The sequence below is a fragment of the Microcaecilia unicolor genome, chromosome 3 (assembly GCF_901765095.1).
Source record: "Microcaecilia unicolor chromosome 3, aMicUni1.1, whole genome shotgun sequence".
NCBI classification, from domain to species: domain Eukaryota; kingdom Metazoa; phylum Chordata; class Amphibia; order Gymnophiona; family Siphonopidae; genus Microcaecilia; species Microcaecilia unicolor.
This window is the reverse complement of record NC_044033.1, coordinates 461834789-461851285: the sequence shown is the minus strand read 5'-3', so window position 1 is coordinate 461851285 and position 16497 is coordinate 461834789. Positions and strand designations below refer to the sequence as shown.

General features: G+C 43.6%; 1 protein-coding gene across 2 annotated transcripts in view; it reads left to right on the top strand.

Moving 5' to 3' along the window:
- COL21A1 (collagen type XXI alpha 1 chain) overlaps positions 1-16497 on the top strand; it is a 353696-nt gene that overhangs the window by 122641 nt on the left and 214558 nt on the right. For both annotated transcript variants that reach the window (XM_030198983.1, XM_030198984.1), the window contains exons 7-9: positions 8849-8926; positions 14874-14882; positions 15741-15824. In XM_030198983.1, coding sequence (XP_030054843.1) covers positions 8849-8926; positions 14874-14882; positions 15741-15824 — 171 coding nt within the window. The remainder of the gene's footprint in view (positions 1-8848; positions 8927-14873; positions 14883-15740; positions 15825-16497) is intronic.

Here is a 16497-nt window from a genome sequence, read left to right as displayed (position 1 = left end):
TATATTTATGCGGTGCCCCATAGCCAGTTAAGTGCTGAATATCGCACTTAACCGGCTATGGTTTAGCCAGCTTTGAAAACTTGGAATTTTAGTGCTGAAGCCCGGACATAGCCCAGCATTGAATTTCTGGGCATAATGTTGGCAGCATTCAGCAAAACGTCGAGCATCGCTAGCTGAATACCTGCTAAGAACATAAGAAGCGACATTCTGGGTCAAACCGACATTCTGGGTCAAACCAAAGGTCAATCAAGCTCAGCATTCTGTTTTAAATCCAGGACACAGGCACTCCAGGATCCCAGAGTAGATCCATTCCTTATTGCTTATACCCAGGGATAAGCAATGCAGGGGTAGTCTAACAAACTGTGAAGCAGGAGAAACCCTTCAAATCCTACTGCAGTTTTTCTGTTCTTGGTCACACCCATTAACCTTCCATTGCTTCAGGTACAAACTTAGGGGTCCTTTTACTAAGGCGTGCTAACAGATTTAGCGCATGTTAATGATTAGCATGCGCTAAATGATAAGATGCCCATTATACTCCTACAGGTGGCTTACCATTTAGCGCATGCTAATCATTAGCACGCGCTAAATCTGTTAGCATTCCTTAGTAACAGGACCCCTTAGATGGTAAGTCCTCTGGGGTTAGGAAAATACAGACTACCTGAATGTAACTCACCTCAAGCTACCACTGAAAAAAAAGTTATGAGCTAAATTCAAAATCCCTTCTATAAGCTGTAGAGCCATACTGTTTTCCCCTTCCTTCATTTGGAAACCCATGCATGTCTGTGTGCAGGACTTGGTGGGAATAGACCCAGTAAAAGGCAGGTGCTGTGTAGATGGTTAGAGGCAAGGTAAGTATGTCTGTCAGTGGTATTATTAATGTGGTATGGGATGGAGGGTGTGTGGGGTGGAGTGGGTGTGTGAGGAGGAGAGTAGAATGGAGTGGCAGGTGAATCTCTCTGGGGTTGGGTGTGTGCATACCTCTTGTCTTATAGACATCATGTCCATCTTCCCATATACTCACTTTGCCCTCCCTGTACTCATTTCCCCAACCTCTGACTTTGTACTTTCTTGTATATCTTCCCTCTGCATTCTTTCTTTCCCTTTCTTCTATCCCCTTCCCCCTCACACTGGATCCTGCCTGCCCTCTATTCCCTTTCCCCTTATATTCCTTCCTCCCTCCAGCTCTTCTGCCCTTCCATCAAATTCTATCTTCTCTATCCACTCTTCTTCCCCTCCTTGCACACCATTCTCCCTGTTCCATCTTTACTCTACTTTTCATTATCTCCTCCTTTCCTTTCATCCTCACTCTTCCCCCCTTTTCTCTTCCTTCCACCCCCCCCCAGCCTTGTACTTCTGCACTCCTGGGCAGACCCTGCTGCATTTTGGCAACAGCAGTAGCTCTTCAATCCTTTGTCTGCAAGATTTGGATCCCTACTGGCAATACTGCAGCACTTTGACTGTGGCTGCAGCTCTTCTTTCTTCTTGTGTCACACGGCTTCGGATTCCCATGGCACAGTCAGCAAATTTTTGCGTCTAATGCGCCTTACTAGCTCCTTCTTGAGTTGTGGAGCTTCGGATCCCTGCCTTAGGATTAACAGATTTTCACCACACACCTGCTCATGCTACCTTTAAGAGAAACTTGGGTTCTGTGCCTGAATCCACCCCTGAACCCACTTCAGCCACATAAAAACCCAATCAATCAACCATCACCACCACCATTCTTATCCCCATCGCTTCTAAAAGAAAACCCAAAAGAGCCAGACCTGGACTGTATATATGTAATTTTATGCACATACAGGAAACACAATTTTCTAAATGTCAGTTCACATGCATGCAGCACTTCTTTAAATATAGAAATGACTTTTAAAATAGTTCTCTCTCAAATTGAAATTCATAGATGAGTGAGTATTTCCATTTAGGTTTCTAAGTTAGACTTCCATTTTTAGTGATCTTATGAGCTTATGTATTGGATTGGATTGAAAATAGATCCCTACATTTACATTTAGGATCATAAAACAGAGGCATCTAACTTTAGGGCATATATTCCTTCCTCCCTCCAGCTCTTCTGCCCTTCCATCAAATTCTATCTTCTCTAGCCACCCTTCTTCCCCTCCTTGCACACCGTTCTCCCTGTTGCATCTTTCCTCTACTCCCACTACATTTTCAACTACACTGGCTCTCTGTAAAAGACCGTATTACATATAAAATCTGATCACTAACACACAAGATAATATATGGAGAAGCCCCTGAAAACATGCTCAATCTAATCGATCTACTATATAGAAATGCCCTAATATCTGCAAGGACCTACCTCAATCTACATTATCCCACCTGCAGGAATGTATACAAGACCCTTTATGCTTCATCCTTCCCCTACATCAGTCCAAAATCCTGGAATGTCCTGCCAAAACAGCTCAAAGAGCTTGTCGAACACCACCTGTTCAAGAAGTCCTTAAGAACATTCTTATTCGACAAGGCTTATTCCACTGGCTAATCCAATGTTTAACCTCTCTCTCTTGTTGACTGTACAGGTTATTCACCGGTTGCCTCGCCCCTGACATTCTCCCCGTGTTATCCCATGTTCCTTCCCCTCCTGTCTCATTCCGCATCTGTGCCATCTATGTATTGTATTGTTTCCTCTTGAATTAATGTAAGCCACATTGCGCCTGCTCTTGTGGGAAAATGTGGGGTAAAAATGCACCAAAATAAATAAATAAATATTAATTCACTGAAGGCAAGTACCTTGCCCTGAAAATCATTGTTGTGTACTTAACTTCACTTCCCTGAACTGAACTGGCTCTGTCCTTAACCTGTTCAATTTTTTAGACCCCCTAAATCTAGATGCACATTAGGAAAGAATTTTTAAGTTAGAAGATCTTGATGCACGGAGATGGGAGGGTGCTAGTCCACAGTGATTGAAGAAAGCTGCTCTTCCATATACATTTCTCAAAGCGAGTTCTCGTTGCTGTGTTTTTCCCTCATCTGGAACTATCCTTCTGAAATATCTACCAATGGAAAACTTTAGCTAGGTATTTACAAAATGCCAGACTTAGGAGCCCTTTTATCAAAGGACAGTAAGGGTTGTGCCGGTTTGGCACATGATGATTTGGTCCTATCACCAGGCTCGCCCAGGAGCCTGGCATTAGTTCCAGCATTCCTGCGCACCATTCTGGCGCTAGAAAATACACTTTCATTTTCTAGTGTTGGGGGGTGTGTCCAGCGGTAATTTGCATGAGTGAGAATTTCATACCTGCTCCCTTTACTGCGAGCATAGAACCCACAACATATTTTCTGGCTTTGTTATAGTAGATGGGTCTTAAAAACAGCAGGGGACAAGGAACTGAGGGGAAGGGGTGCTGGAACAAACAGTAAAGTGGTAGACAGCTGGCATTTTAATACACTAATATTTCTGCAGAGAATATGTAACTTTATACACATACAGGAAACACAATTTTCTAAATGTCAGTTCACATCCATGCAGCACTTCTTTAAATATAGAAATGACTTTTTAAAATAGTTCTCTCTCAAATTGAAATTCATAGCTGAGTGAGTATTTCCATTTAGGTTTCTAAGTTAGACATCCATTTTCAGTGATCTTAGGATTTTTGTGTGTGACATAGCTTCTCTGAGGACAATCAGGCGGAATTATTCTCACACCTGGCTTGGCGATCCGCATCAGCCTGGGAATCGGCATAAGACATAGCAAAAAAGAAAAAGATTTGCCAGAGCCTTCTGGTGCATGTGCAGCAGTGCACCGCACATGGGCAGAGTGAATTCCCGCCTGTTGCGCGAGCGCACTCCAGTTTCTTTTCTTCCGCGCAAGGAGCGACAGCTTTTTCTGTGGCTCCTCTGTGTGTGCCCGGGAAAGAGCGTTCTTCAACTTTTGAAGTATTTTTTCCTTTGGTTTTTGTGTTACTTTTTAGTTTGTTAAAAAATAAATAAATAAAAATAAAAGTTTCCCCTTATTTTCTTTAGTTTGGTTTTCTCCCTGTTAAAATGTCCTTTATTTTTGTAGCGGCCGTCTTTTAGGCTGCGCGGTCGGGTCTCTCCCTTTTTGTGCCTTTTTTTCTCGGCACAATCGAGCTATTTGATTTTGCCAGTGCAGTCTTCCCTTCCATGTCATCGAAGACTCCCAGTGGCTTCAAACATTGTACTCGGTGCAACCGGACCATCTCAGGCACAGATACCCATTCCTGATATATCCAGTGCCTAGGGCTCGACCTTAGCCCAGCTCGTTGTGTCCTTCGTATGAAGAAAAGGACTCAACTTTCTCAAGAAGCCCAGAGAAATGTTTTGGGGCTCGGTCCGGCCCTTTGACATCGGCAGCGGAACCGAGGTCGGCGTCATTGACATTGACATCGAGGGACACATTGACATCGGGAGTGGAGGTAGGCATGACCCCTGAGAGGCCACAACATGCTGGGAGCAGTGAGACATCGAGTGGGTCTCCACCTACCTTGAGACCTCCTGCTGTGCAGTCCCCCCGGGACCAGTCATCGTCGGACTCAACCCTGAGGCGGCATGGGGGTTCGACGTTGTCTTCGGCACCATTTTGGTGGGGTGCATTGAGAGAAGGCTAAGAAGCACGAACATTATTCCCCCTCGACACATGTTGCCAGGAGCACCGGGGTGCCGAGGGATTCGGCACCCGAGAAGCGTCAGCACCAGGAGGTCCGCTCCCCCTCCATTCAGGAGGTGCGCACGCATCGGCCTCTCAGCAGGCCGGTTCCTGCTCCCGAGCACCAGGCGACTCTGCCACTAACTTCTCCACTGGCCCCGCAGCCTTCTCTGATGGCGGATCTCAATGAGTGCATATGGGCCCTGCTTCAAGAACTCCTGGAAGGACTGTTGCACCAATCTGCTTCGGCATTGTGGGTGCTTGCGTCTGCTGTGCCATCTGCTGCAGTGGCGTCTGGCCCTCCACCTGCGGTGCGGTCCACAAGCTTGGTGCCGCTTGCGGCTCCAGTTTCAGCTCCACCCAAGTTGGCTCCTCATCGACGTCGGTGGAGGAAACTTCACCCAGTTCATGCAGGTGTCAGCCTCTCAACATCGCTATTGAGGCAATAGGTCTTCATCATTGATGCAGGTTCAGTCTCAGAGGTCCCTGAGGGAGGTGCTTTCTGACACTGAGGAGTAGCGCTTGTGGGAGTCAGAGGAAGATCCTAGGTACTTTGCCTCCGATGAGGCTTTGGGATTTCTTCTGAACCTTCCCCTCCACCTGAAAGGAGACTGTCTCCTCCTGAGAGCCTCTCCTTTTCTTCATTTGTGTGGGAAATGGCTGGAGCCATTCCATTCCCCGTAGATGTGGATGATGAGCTCAGGGCTGAGATGCTCAAGGTCCTGGACTACACCTCTCTACCTAAGGAGGCAGTAATGGCTCCTTTGCATAAGGTCCTCCGGGAAGTCCTTATGCGAAACTGGTCATTCCCTCTGTCTGGCCCCGTGATCCCCAAGAAGACTAATTCCCAGTATTGGATCCATGGTGAACCTGAGTTGATGAGGTCTCAGTTACCCCATAACTCCATGGTGGTGGATTGTGCCCTCAAGAGAGCCAAGAGTACTAGAGACTATCCTGCTTATTTTCGAAAGAGAAAAATGCCTATAGTGCGACCTAAATCGGGAGATAGACGTTTATCTCGCAAAGGCACCCAAATCGGTATAATCAAAAGCCGATTTTGGGCGTTTCCAACTGCACTCCGTCGCGGAAACGAATAAAGTTGACGGGGGTGTGCCGGAGGCGTGGTGGAGGCGGAACTGGGGCGTGGTTATCAGCCGAGGAGAGATGGGCGTCTTTAGCTGATAATCGAAAAAAAAAAAAAGGCGTTTTTACCACGATTTTGGGTCACTTTTTTTGGACCCTTTTTTTCATGAACAAGTCCCAAAAAAGTGTCCCAACTGCCCAGATGACCACTGGAGGGAATCGGGGATGACCTCCCCGGACTCCACCAGTGGTCACTAACCCCCTCCCACCAAAAAAAACCCACTTTAAAAACTTTTTTTCCAGCCTTTATGCCAGCCTCAAATGCCGTACCCACCTCCATGACAGCAGAATGTGTTGTATCCTCTGAGAGCCTTTCCCTGGGTCAGATGTGTCTCTCGGGTGCACTAAAGGGTCACATCAGCATTGCATTGTGGTGGGTATAGGGTATTGGGCTCCGTGATTTCATTAGCATGTGTTATAGTCTCACGATGTTGGTAGTTGGTAGGCTCTTCTCCCATGGTGCTTTTCCCCCTGCCTACTGGGTCAGAGTGTGCCCTGTTGTGTTTCCAGTTGTAGTCCATGCGGTAGTGGCCATTTTTGTAAGCCAGTTTTAGTTCCCTTTCCTGTGTTAGCCACGTTAGAGAACTATTTGCTGAAACTCAAGCAAGACCGCGGAACCATGATCTTGACTGCACCCTACTGGCTGCATCAGATTTGGTTCCCTCTTCTTCTGGAATTGTCCTCTGAAGAACCGTGGAGTGTTTTCCGACCCTCATCACTCAGAACGAGGGGTCACTTCTACATCCCAACCTCCAGTCTCTGGCTTTCACAGCCTGGATGTTGAGGGCCTAGAATTCTCTACCTTGGGTCTTTTGGAGGGTGTCTCCCGTGTCTCGCTTGCTTCCAGGAAAGATTCCACTAAGAGATGTTACTCTTTCAAATGGAGGAGGTTTGATGTCTGGTGTGACAGCAAGGCCATAGAACCTATCTCTTGTCCTACACAGACCCTGCTTGAATACCTTCTACATTTGTCAGAGTCTGGTCTCAAGACCAACTCAGTAAGGGTTCACCTTAGTGCAATCAGTGCTTATCATCAGCATGTAGAGGGTAAGCCTATCTCAGAACAGCCTTTAGTTGTTCGCTTCATGAGAGGTTTGCTGTTTGTGGCTGTTACTTAAGCTCGTCGGGTCAGTGAGCTTCAGGTCCTAGTAGTGGATGCACCTTATACTAAGTTCCATCACAACAGAGTAGTCCTCCGCACGCACCCTAAGTTCCTGCCTAAAGTGATGTTGGAGTTCCATCTGAACCAGTCAATTTTCTTGCCAACATTCTTTCCCTATCTTCATGCCCACCCTGGTGAAAGCAGCTTGCACACCTTGGACTGCAAGAGAGCATTGGCCTTTTATGTGGAGCGGACGAAGCCTTTCAGTCCATCCAGTTGTTTGTTGCTTTTGATCCCAACAGGAGGGGAGTCACCTTCATAAAACGCACAATTTCCAATTGGCTAGCAGATTGCATTTCCTTCGCTTATGCTCAAGCTGGGCTGACTCTAGAGGGCCATGTCACAGCTCATAATGTTAGAGCCATGGTTGCGTCAGTGGCTTTCTTAAAGTCAGCCTCCATTGAAGAGATTTGCAAAGATGCAACATGGTCTTCAGTCCACACATTCACTTCACACTACTGCCTTGAGAAGGATAGCCTATGCAGCAGTCGGTTTGGGCAATCGGTGCTGCAGAATCTGTTTGGGGTTTAGAATCCAACTCCACCCACCTAGGCCCATTTTTATTCTGTTCCAGGCTGCACTCTCAACTAGTTGTATATAGTTTCAGGTTAATCTACTTTATGACCTCGCTGTTGTGAGGCCCAATTGACCAATGTTTATTGTATTGGGTGAGCCTGCATGCTAGGGATACTCCATGTGTGAGAATAATTCAGTCTGCTTGTCCTTGGAGAAAGCGAAGATACTTACCTGTAGCACGTATTCTCCGAGGACAGCAGACTGATTATTCTCACAATCCTGTCCACCTCCCCTTGGAGTTGTTTAGTTCTTTATGCTTTTGAACCTAACTGAAGAATGCGCTTGCGCGACAGGCGGGAAGTCAGTCCGCGCATGCGCGGTGCGCCGCTACATGCGTGCCAAAAGTCTCTGGCAAATCTTTTTCTATTTTGCTATGTCTTATGCCGATTCCCAGGCCGGCATGGATCACCGACCCATGTGTGAGAATAATCAGCCTGCTGTCCTCAGAGAATACCTGCTACAGGTAAGTATCTTCGCTATTCTGGCACATTGCATAATGTATGTGTATTAGAATTCTGTGCCCAGCTACAGTTTTCCCAATACCAACAATATCTATGGGAAGAATAGCATTCTAGCACATGTGCAGATATATGTGTATAAAGCAAAGAGTAGGAGAGGTAGGCTCTTCCAAAAACCGGAGCAGACGCATGCAATAAAATCAAACCTTTATTTGATTTATATACATATATTTGTATATTATTGACCTTTTTTAACTTAGTTGTTTTTCACCATATATATACATGTTTAGCTTTCTGCACAAATGTCCTTAATAGTGTATTGTATATTTTATGTTGTAGACTCCTGATGAAGGTGTTGTTTAGCGCCGAAACACAGCTGTGTCGAGTCCAGTATGTTAGTTTGTATCTTGGAATAAAGGTTTGATTTTATTGCATGCATCTGCTCCGGTTTTTGGAAGAGCCTACCTCTCCTACTCTTTGCTTTGTGTAGTTCCTTGAGTAGGATTTTAGTGTACCTCCACCATTCTGGTGGTTTTCTTCCCACACAGATATATGTGTATGCCAGTCCAAGTGCCAATTCACTTCAGGCAGAGATCCATACCCATATCCTCTGTCCTGCATTGCCAGAGCACTGTAAACTGAGTCACAGGGCCCACTTCAATGTTGAATTCTTTCTGGATTTTTTTTTTTAATGTAATGAGCTGTAGGTAAGCACAATATACAACTTAAAAATAAAATAAAAATCATGAACAGAAACTGAATAAGAATGATAAAAAAGCAAGTCATTCTATAGTAAGACTCAAAGAAATGTTATCAATAATTGAAACTATTTTAAACAGTTATGTTTCATATAAAATAACTAAAATTAGATTATTGTGGTTTAAATTACAGTTTGATCTCCAGAAACTAAGAATCTATTGTGATCCAGAGCAGAATAATAGGGAAAGAGCCTGTGAAATTCCAGGAACTGTAAGTATACCAGCAGAATCTGGCTGTTATGATGTGTTTAAATGTGTACCATGAAGAAAGAATGGGTGAGCTAACTATGATTACATAGCTTGTGTTGTCCAACTTCTTGATGGCCAAACATGTTGAATGTTAGCAGAACTGGATACGAATCAATGTGTTCTCATAAAGTTATGATTAAGGTGGAAAACTGACCTTAAACAATTTGGATACCACTTATTTTCAGGTTCAGAAATTTACAGCATGCTGTTTACATACATCTGGAGGGTAATTTTCTAACAAAGTACCATGGGTAGGCGTCTACCAAGATCGTTTATTAAGACCTATTTTATAAAGACAAGCAAGTACCTACTTCTAAGAATAAAATACTAGAGAGAAAACCTTCAATGTAGGCACAATTATGCGTACCTGCTCAAGAGCTGGTGTAAACGTAGGTGCACACATTGCACATACCACACACACATAGACTGTTATTTCATAATCTATGCACATAAGTACTAATTCTGTCTGCACACTATTCAGAATTCACCTCGTGCACATCCACCAGTAAAATATGCACCAATATGTCATGGTACATATTTTTATGCTGGTTGGTCAAGCTGCCTTATACAGGGGGAATACATCAGCCCAGCCCCTTTAAGAAGCAGCCCAGAAGCACTGGGCCAGAGCTGTGTGGTCTGATGTTCTCAGGTGGAAAAATATGACCACCTTTGAGCTGGAATTATTCTTCCAGGAATAATGGGAATGATATTCAAAGTGATTTAAGCTTCCCACCACTTAAGTGGGGATATTCAGCGTCTCTTAACCAGAGAGTGAATATCCCCAAAGACCACCCAAACAGAAAGTGGACAGATCAGGGGCAGCTCTGGGGAACAGCCTGAGGTTATTCAGGTGCCGGCAATATTCGGTGCTGGTACCCGCATAGCTGAGCAGCATAATTTAGGACAGCTCAAAAGCTGTACTAAATAAGACTGCATAGCTATTCGGGTGCCGACACTGAATATTGGGCCGGCACTCGCATAAACTTTTTTTCTGGTTTAAAAAAAAAAATCCTTCAAGGCCCCTCCTGCCCCTTAAAATGTCCTCTCTTTCCCTCCCAATTTGTCCTCCCCACAGCAGGGGCCCTCCCTGCCTCCCCAGCTGTACAGGTAGGCCCCAGCGGGATCATTGGAAGCAGTAGCACAGCCCCCTTGCTCCTGTCCCTTGTGGTACCTCTCCAAAATGGCTGTTGTGACCTCTCATGTCATTGTGTGGTGCTACATAAAGTACCATGAGCTGATGTGAGAGGTCACAGAAGCCATTTTGGAGAAGTGCTGCAAGGAGCAGGAGCAAAGGGGCTGCTTCCTGCCACCAAGGACCCCACTGAGCTATCAGGGATACAGATAGGCCCAGGGGGAGGGCCTACCTGGGCAGCTGGGGGTTGGGGGGAATCTTCCAGGGGGTGTTCTTGCTGCAGGCTTGGGGGAGGGGGAGAAGGAAGGCAGGGAAAGAGGTGACATTGTCAGGGGCTCAGGGGCTCTTGAAACAAACAAACAAAAAAATATGTGCAAGCCCTGGCCTGATATTTAGCCGGGGCTGCATAAATCTTACCTGGGCTCCAGCTGAATAGCGGCCAGGCCCGTATAAGTTCCGGCATCCAGCCCACCCACAATTATCCTCCAATATTCAGTGCCAGTTTCCAGATATGACATGGCATTGAATATCAGGGGATAATTTAGACGGCACCAATCAGTGTTTAAAACAAACACTGACTGCAGCCATCTGAATATCGGGGGAATGTGGCTTGCAGAGTTCACAGCAAGCAAGCAGTATTATTCAATTTACATAGTTTTGCATGAATTTGCACGCTTTGCATCTCATTATTATGTATCCGATGATATCTAATGTATTATTGCTCTTTATCTAACATTAAAGGAAAGTGAAAGTGGGAGGGACTTGATATACCACCTTCCTGTGGTTACAATCAAAGTGGTTTTCACATTATATACAAGTACTTATTTTGTACCTGGGATAATGGAGAGTTATGTGACTTGCCCAGAATCACAAGGAGCTGCAGTAGGAATTGAAACCCAGTTATCCATTCCCCCCCCCCCCCCCCCCCCATTTTCAGGCAGCTGCACTAATCACTATGCTATTCCTCCACTCCATCAACTGCCATAACGTGCCGTAATAGCCATTCCCATTAATTTTAAGTGAACATGTGTATCTTATTGTAAATGTGTATTATACTACTTTAAGGAGATAATTTAATAATGTAATTCCTGTGTTTATGTGGCATATGTAAATAACCTCTTATAATATCCTGACTGGTGTAAAAGTATGCACCATGACAGGATAGCATGCACTTTACTGGTGGCTGTGTACAGGGGTAGAGTTTGGACAGATCATGGTCAGAGTTCATAAGTACGAGGTTTGATCAAATAACTTTATTAATAAAAAATTATTCTAAATTAAAATGGTTCCCTTTGAAATAATCCCATGCAGCAGCTACACACTACTGTCAATGTCTTTTCCACTTCTGAAAGCACTTCTTGTTGGCACTTTTGGGAATCGCTCTTAGATCAGCCTCTGAAGTTTCTTTTATTCAGTCATTTGAATACAGCATCCTTTTAACAAGCTGTTCAGTTTGGAAACAAAAAAAAAGTCTCACAGGGGGCCAAGCCAGGTGAGTAAGGTGGCTAGAGAGTGAGGGTGACTTTTGGGCTCATTTTTGAAAGAGAAGGACGTCCATCTTTCAACACAAAACGGAAGATGGACGTCCTTCTCCCAGTGACGTCCAAATCGGTATAATTGAAACCTGATTTTGGATGTTTCCAACTGCAGTCCATCACAAGGACGCCCAAATCTTAAGAGGGCGTGTCGGAGGTGTAGCAAAGGCGGGACTTGGGTGTACCTTACATTTGGACGTCTTTAACCCATAATCGAAAAAAACAAGGATGTCCCTGACGAACACTTGGACGTTTTCACCCGGACGTGTTTTTCTTTCGAATAAAGCACAAAAAGGTGCCCAAAAATGACCAGATGACCACCAGAGAGAATCGGGGATGACCTCCCATTACTCCCCCAGTGGTCACTAAACCCCTCCCACCTTCAAAAACATCTTTAAAAATATGTCGTGTCAGCCTCAGATGTCATACTCATGTCCATGACAGCGCATGCAGGTCCCAGGAGCAGTTTTAGTGGGTACTGCAGTGCACTTCAGACAGGCAGACCCAGGCCCATACCCCCTGTTACATTTGTGGATGAAACAGCAAGCCCTCCAAAACCCACCACAAACCCACTGTACCCACATCTAGTTGCCCCTTCACATGTAAGGGCTATAGTAGTGGTATACAGTTGTGGGGAGTGGGTTTTAGGGGATTTTGGGGGGCTCAGCACACAAGATAAGGGAGCTGTGTTCCTAGGAGCATTTTATGAAGTCAACTACAGTGCCCCATAGGGTGCCCGGTTGGTGTCCTGGCATGTCAGGGGGACCAGTGCACTACAAATGCTGGCTCCTCCCACATCCAAATGGCTTGCATTAGGACGTTTTTGACATGGATGTCCTTGATTTCGAAAATCGCTGAAAGTCAGAAACATTTGTGTCTAGGGACATCCAGATTTAAGGATTTGGACGTCTTTGACGGTATTTTCAAAAAGAAAGATGGACGTCCATCTTTTTTCGAAAATACGGGTTTCCCCGCTCCTGGATTTTGCCGTTTTGCAAGGACGTCCAAATCGCAACTTGGACGTTTCTTTTGAAAATGCCCCTGCACGTACTTCACCAAAAACTGCCAAACCAGAAGGGAAGCATGAGCTGGTGCATTGTCATGATGCAACATACATGATACATTTTTCCTCTTTCAGGCTGCTTCTTCCTCACCGACATAAGTAATTACTTCAGAACCTAAAGATAAAAATGTTGATTTACTGTTTGACCTGTTGGTACCCATTCATGATGAACAATCCCTTGATGATAGAAAAATGTGATGATCAGCAGTTTCACATTTAACGTCACTTGCTGAATTATCTTCAGTTTTGGAGAAGGTGTTTTCCATTGTGATGACAGATGCTTTGTTTCCATATCATATCTATCAATCCAACTTTCAGCATCTGTTATAATGTTATCTAAGTTGTCTGGGTCAGTTTCTGCCCTTTCCAAAAGCTCTTCTGAGATTCCCATTATGTTTTCTTTCTAGTCTTCTGTTAAGAGACAAGGAACAAACTTTGCAGCAAAATGACTCATACCAAAAACATTGGTCAAAATGTCTTGGCAAGAGCGGCATCATAGGCGCCCGGTATAAGAGGCTTGCCCAGCCACAGCAGGATGGATCAGCTGTTTCTATAGAAATGCTAAATAGTAGTAGTAGTAGTTCTCTGGCGAGCTGCTCTGGGGGGTTTAAATAGCAGCAGGCTGCAGTGAAAGCTGTAGCCTTTTGTAACCAGTTGTAATTTGATTACCTGCTGGGAGAGCAGAGCAGGGGGGTTGGCTGGACTTGTCCTGGGTTGTCATGGAGATATTTAACTAGGCTGAATTCCTGCACATGAGCACTTCATACCAAAGAGACATTGACCCCTGAAATTTTAAAAGTGCTAAAAATAAGTTTTAAAAGTATTTGAAAGATCATTTTATTTTCATTATAGTGTTTGTAATATGTACACTTTGAGAATCAGGTGCTCAACATTAAAAGTTTATATTTATTTAATTATTTATGGCATTTTATCCCACATTAAACATGAATTAGTGTGTTTTGTGGCTCTACATGAAAATTGTGATGATATGATCCCTTGTTTCATATTGTTGACGGTCTGCATTTTCCGTATGGGTGGTATATTGGTGTATTAGGTTCTGCCCAGTGTAATATTTATGGTACAGTAAGGTTCTAAGTGTGTTTTTGCACAAAGTTGTGCATAGTGTTTTGCAGTTGAGCGATTGTGCTTAGAATATGCTTTGAGCAACCACTTTATTCTTTGACATATGATACATATCTAATATCTAAATTTAATAAAATAAAAGGTATTCATTGTGACTTTTATTTTTATTTATTTATTTTTTCTGTGTGTTATCAGACAATTATGGATTTAAGCTCCACCCCTGGCTCCACCCCTAACCCCGCCCCTTTAGCCTCCCCAAACAGTTGGGCCACCGACCGCCTATGAGCGGCATGATATTCCTACTTTTTTTGCAACCTCTATAACAGTCAGTCGCCAATTGGAATGGATGATATCATAAACCTGGACAACCTTTTCTTCGGTTTTGGAAGTTGAAGGCCTATCGGTCCTTCATCATCTTTGATTGAAGTTATGCTTTCTTTAAAGCTCCTGAACAACTCAAAACACATTGTCTGACTCAGAGGATCTCCTCCAAAGGCTGTTTTCAAAAGCTGAAGTGTTCTGTTACTGTGTTTCCAAGTTTGATACAAACTTTCAAACAGACACGCTGCTCTTTGATCAGGTCCATCTTAAAATTTGCTGGGGTAAAGGAAATCAAATTACAAAACCCAGTGTAAAATTCAAAAGAAATGACATATTGATATGAACTCAGTGGCTGTCAACTTACAAATGACGGCCACATTATTTTATGTTGCTAGTTTCCCGTTTCATTTACCAAATATTGAGTTACGTGCAGAGTCTGGGTATTTTTTTGATCAAACCTCATATCACATATATGTAGATTAGGAAACACCTTAATCTATGAATGTATGTGCATAAAGATGTACCTTTACTGGTCTGGAGCAAGAGTAAGTGATTGCACCTATATTCCAAGTGCATTGTCTGCTGCATATGCTAGTAGTTTATATAGAGAAATAGATGCCTACTTGTCTTTATAAAATAATTCCTAGATAAATGATTTGTTATAAATTTACTCGCTATGTGCAGACATTTATAGAAAATGCTAGTGTCTCGAGGTAAACTTAATTCATTCGTGGAAGCTGATATACTTTTTTTTTTATTCTTTTTTGTTTTTCAGAATGGAGAGGTACAGTAGATTATATATAGTATGCTTGGTCATTTTTACTCAGCCTGAATATAAGGTAGTATATGCCTTTTTCCAAAGACTTCCTCCATCACTGGTAACAGGTAATTTATTCAAAGAAAGAGGTATATTTCAGTAAAAGGACGTGAGGGAATTTATATTTAGAGGGCAGCTTCTTGTCAATTTTCAAAGGAAAATCCCTCTGGCCTGCAAGTTTATTTTTAATGGGGAAAAATCCTTGCAGAGTTTCCAAATTCATTGTCTTTACCCATATATGTACTTTTAAGATGCAAAATGTGAGGGATAAAGCTGATGCATGGATTTCAAAATTAAAACCCCAGAAGCATTTAACTGGAGCTATCTTAACTTCACTTCTGGCACCAACCCTCTGCCCTACGGGGAAATGTGATTGTGGTATGGAAAGTGTAAGAACGTATGCCTTGGCACAGGGTTAATATTTTAAGGATTTCTTTTAATGGATAAACTTCTGTTTACCTGCATTGGTCCTTTGGAAAAAAGGCCACTTAATATTTATTACATATGACAGTTTTCAGGACAGTTATATTCTTTTTTGTAAGAAAATATATATAGTTTGTTATACAAGGGCAATATCTTGCTATACATATAATAAAAGATCAACCTGACTGTGCCATTTTGCAGCATGTCTTTGGTGAGGTTCAGCAACAGCCTCAAAGAAAACAACAGGATTGTCATAGCTTTCTAGAACACTAGAAATGCAGCATAAGCTGTACAATATCCCCTATGCTGAAAGAACAGATAATATTGGTTGGACTGAAAACTGCTAATACTGTAATTCATATAGCCATAAATTTGCATATTAATATTGCTTTCTCTTAACAGTGCATGAATGGTCCAAGTGATGTAGGGTCTACACTTGCTCCCTGTGTGTGCCCTCCTGGAGAACAAGGACCACCAGGTCTTAAGGTCAGTAGTGTGGAACAGTAGTTTAGAAAGGATGTCCCACTCAGAGTAAGTTGGTATGATGCATATGGGCATGCATTCATTTCTCATGTATTTTAAAACAGCAGATTCTGTTATAAAATACATGAGAAATGGATGTCCATGTGCTGGTGGCATCCAGCATGAACATCCGTTTTACAATTTGAAATGTCAAAATGACCACATGGGTCAATATTTAGCTGGCAGTGGTCAGCATTTTTTAAAAATGCTAGCCATCACCAGCTAAATTAGCCCCAGATATTCAGTGCTGGGACATGTTCGGCCACTGACACTCAATATGCAAGTTTAATTGACCCTGTGGTGGCCACTGGGGTTTATGTGGGTCCAAGCTGATATTCAGCTGAGGCCCGCATAAGACAGCTAAGCGGACTCCGGCTGAATATTGGCCGGGACCTGCATAAATACATTTTTTTAAACAGAGATCTTGCGCTCTCCAACCCCCCCCCCCCCCCAATGCCATAGCAACATAGAAAAATGTAGGCAGGTAAAGACCATATGGCCTATCGAGTCTGCCCATCATGCCATCTTCTCTCCCTATCACTCCCTTAGATATCCTATGTACTTGTCCCAATCTCATTAAAAAACAGGCTAGACAAAGCCTATTAATTTAATAGACCCTGTCTAGCTTGCTTTTTGA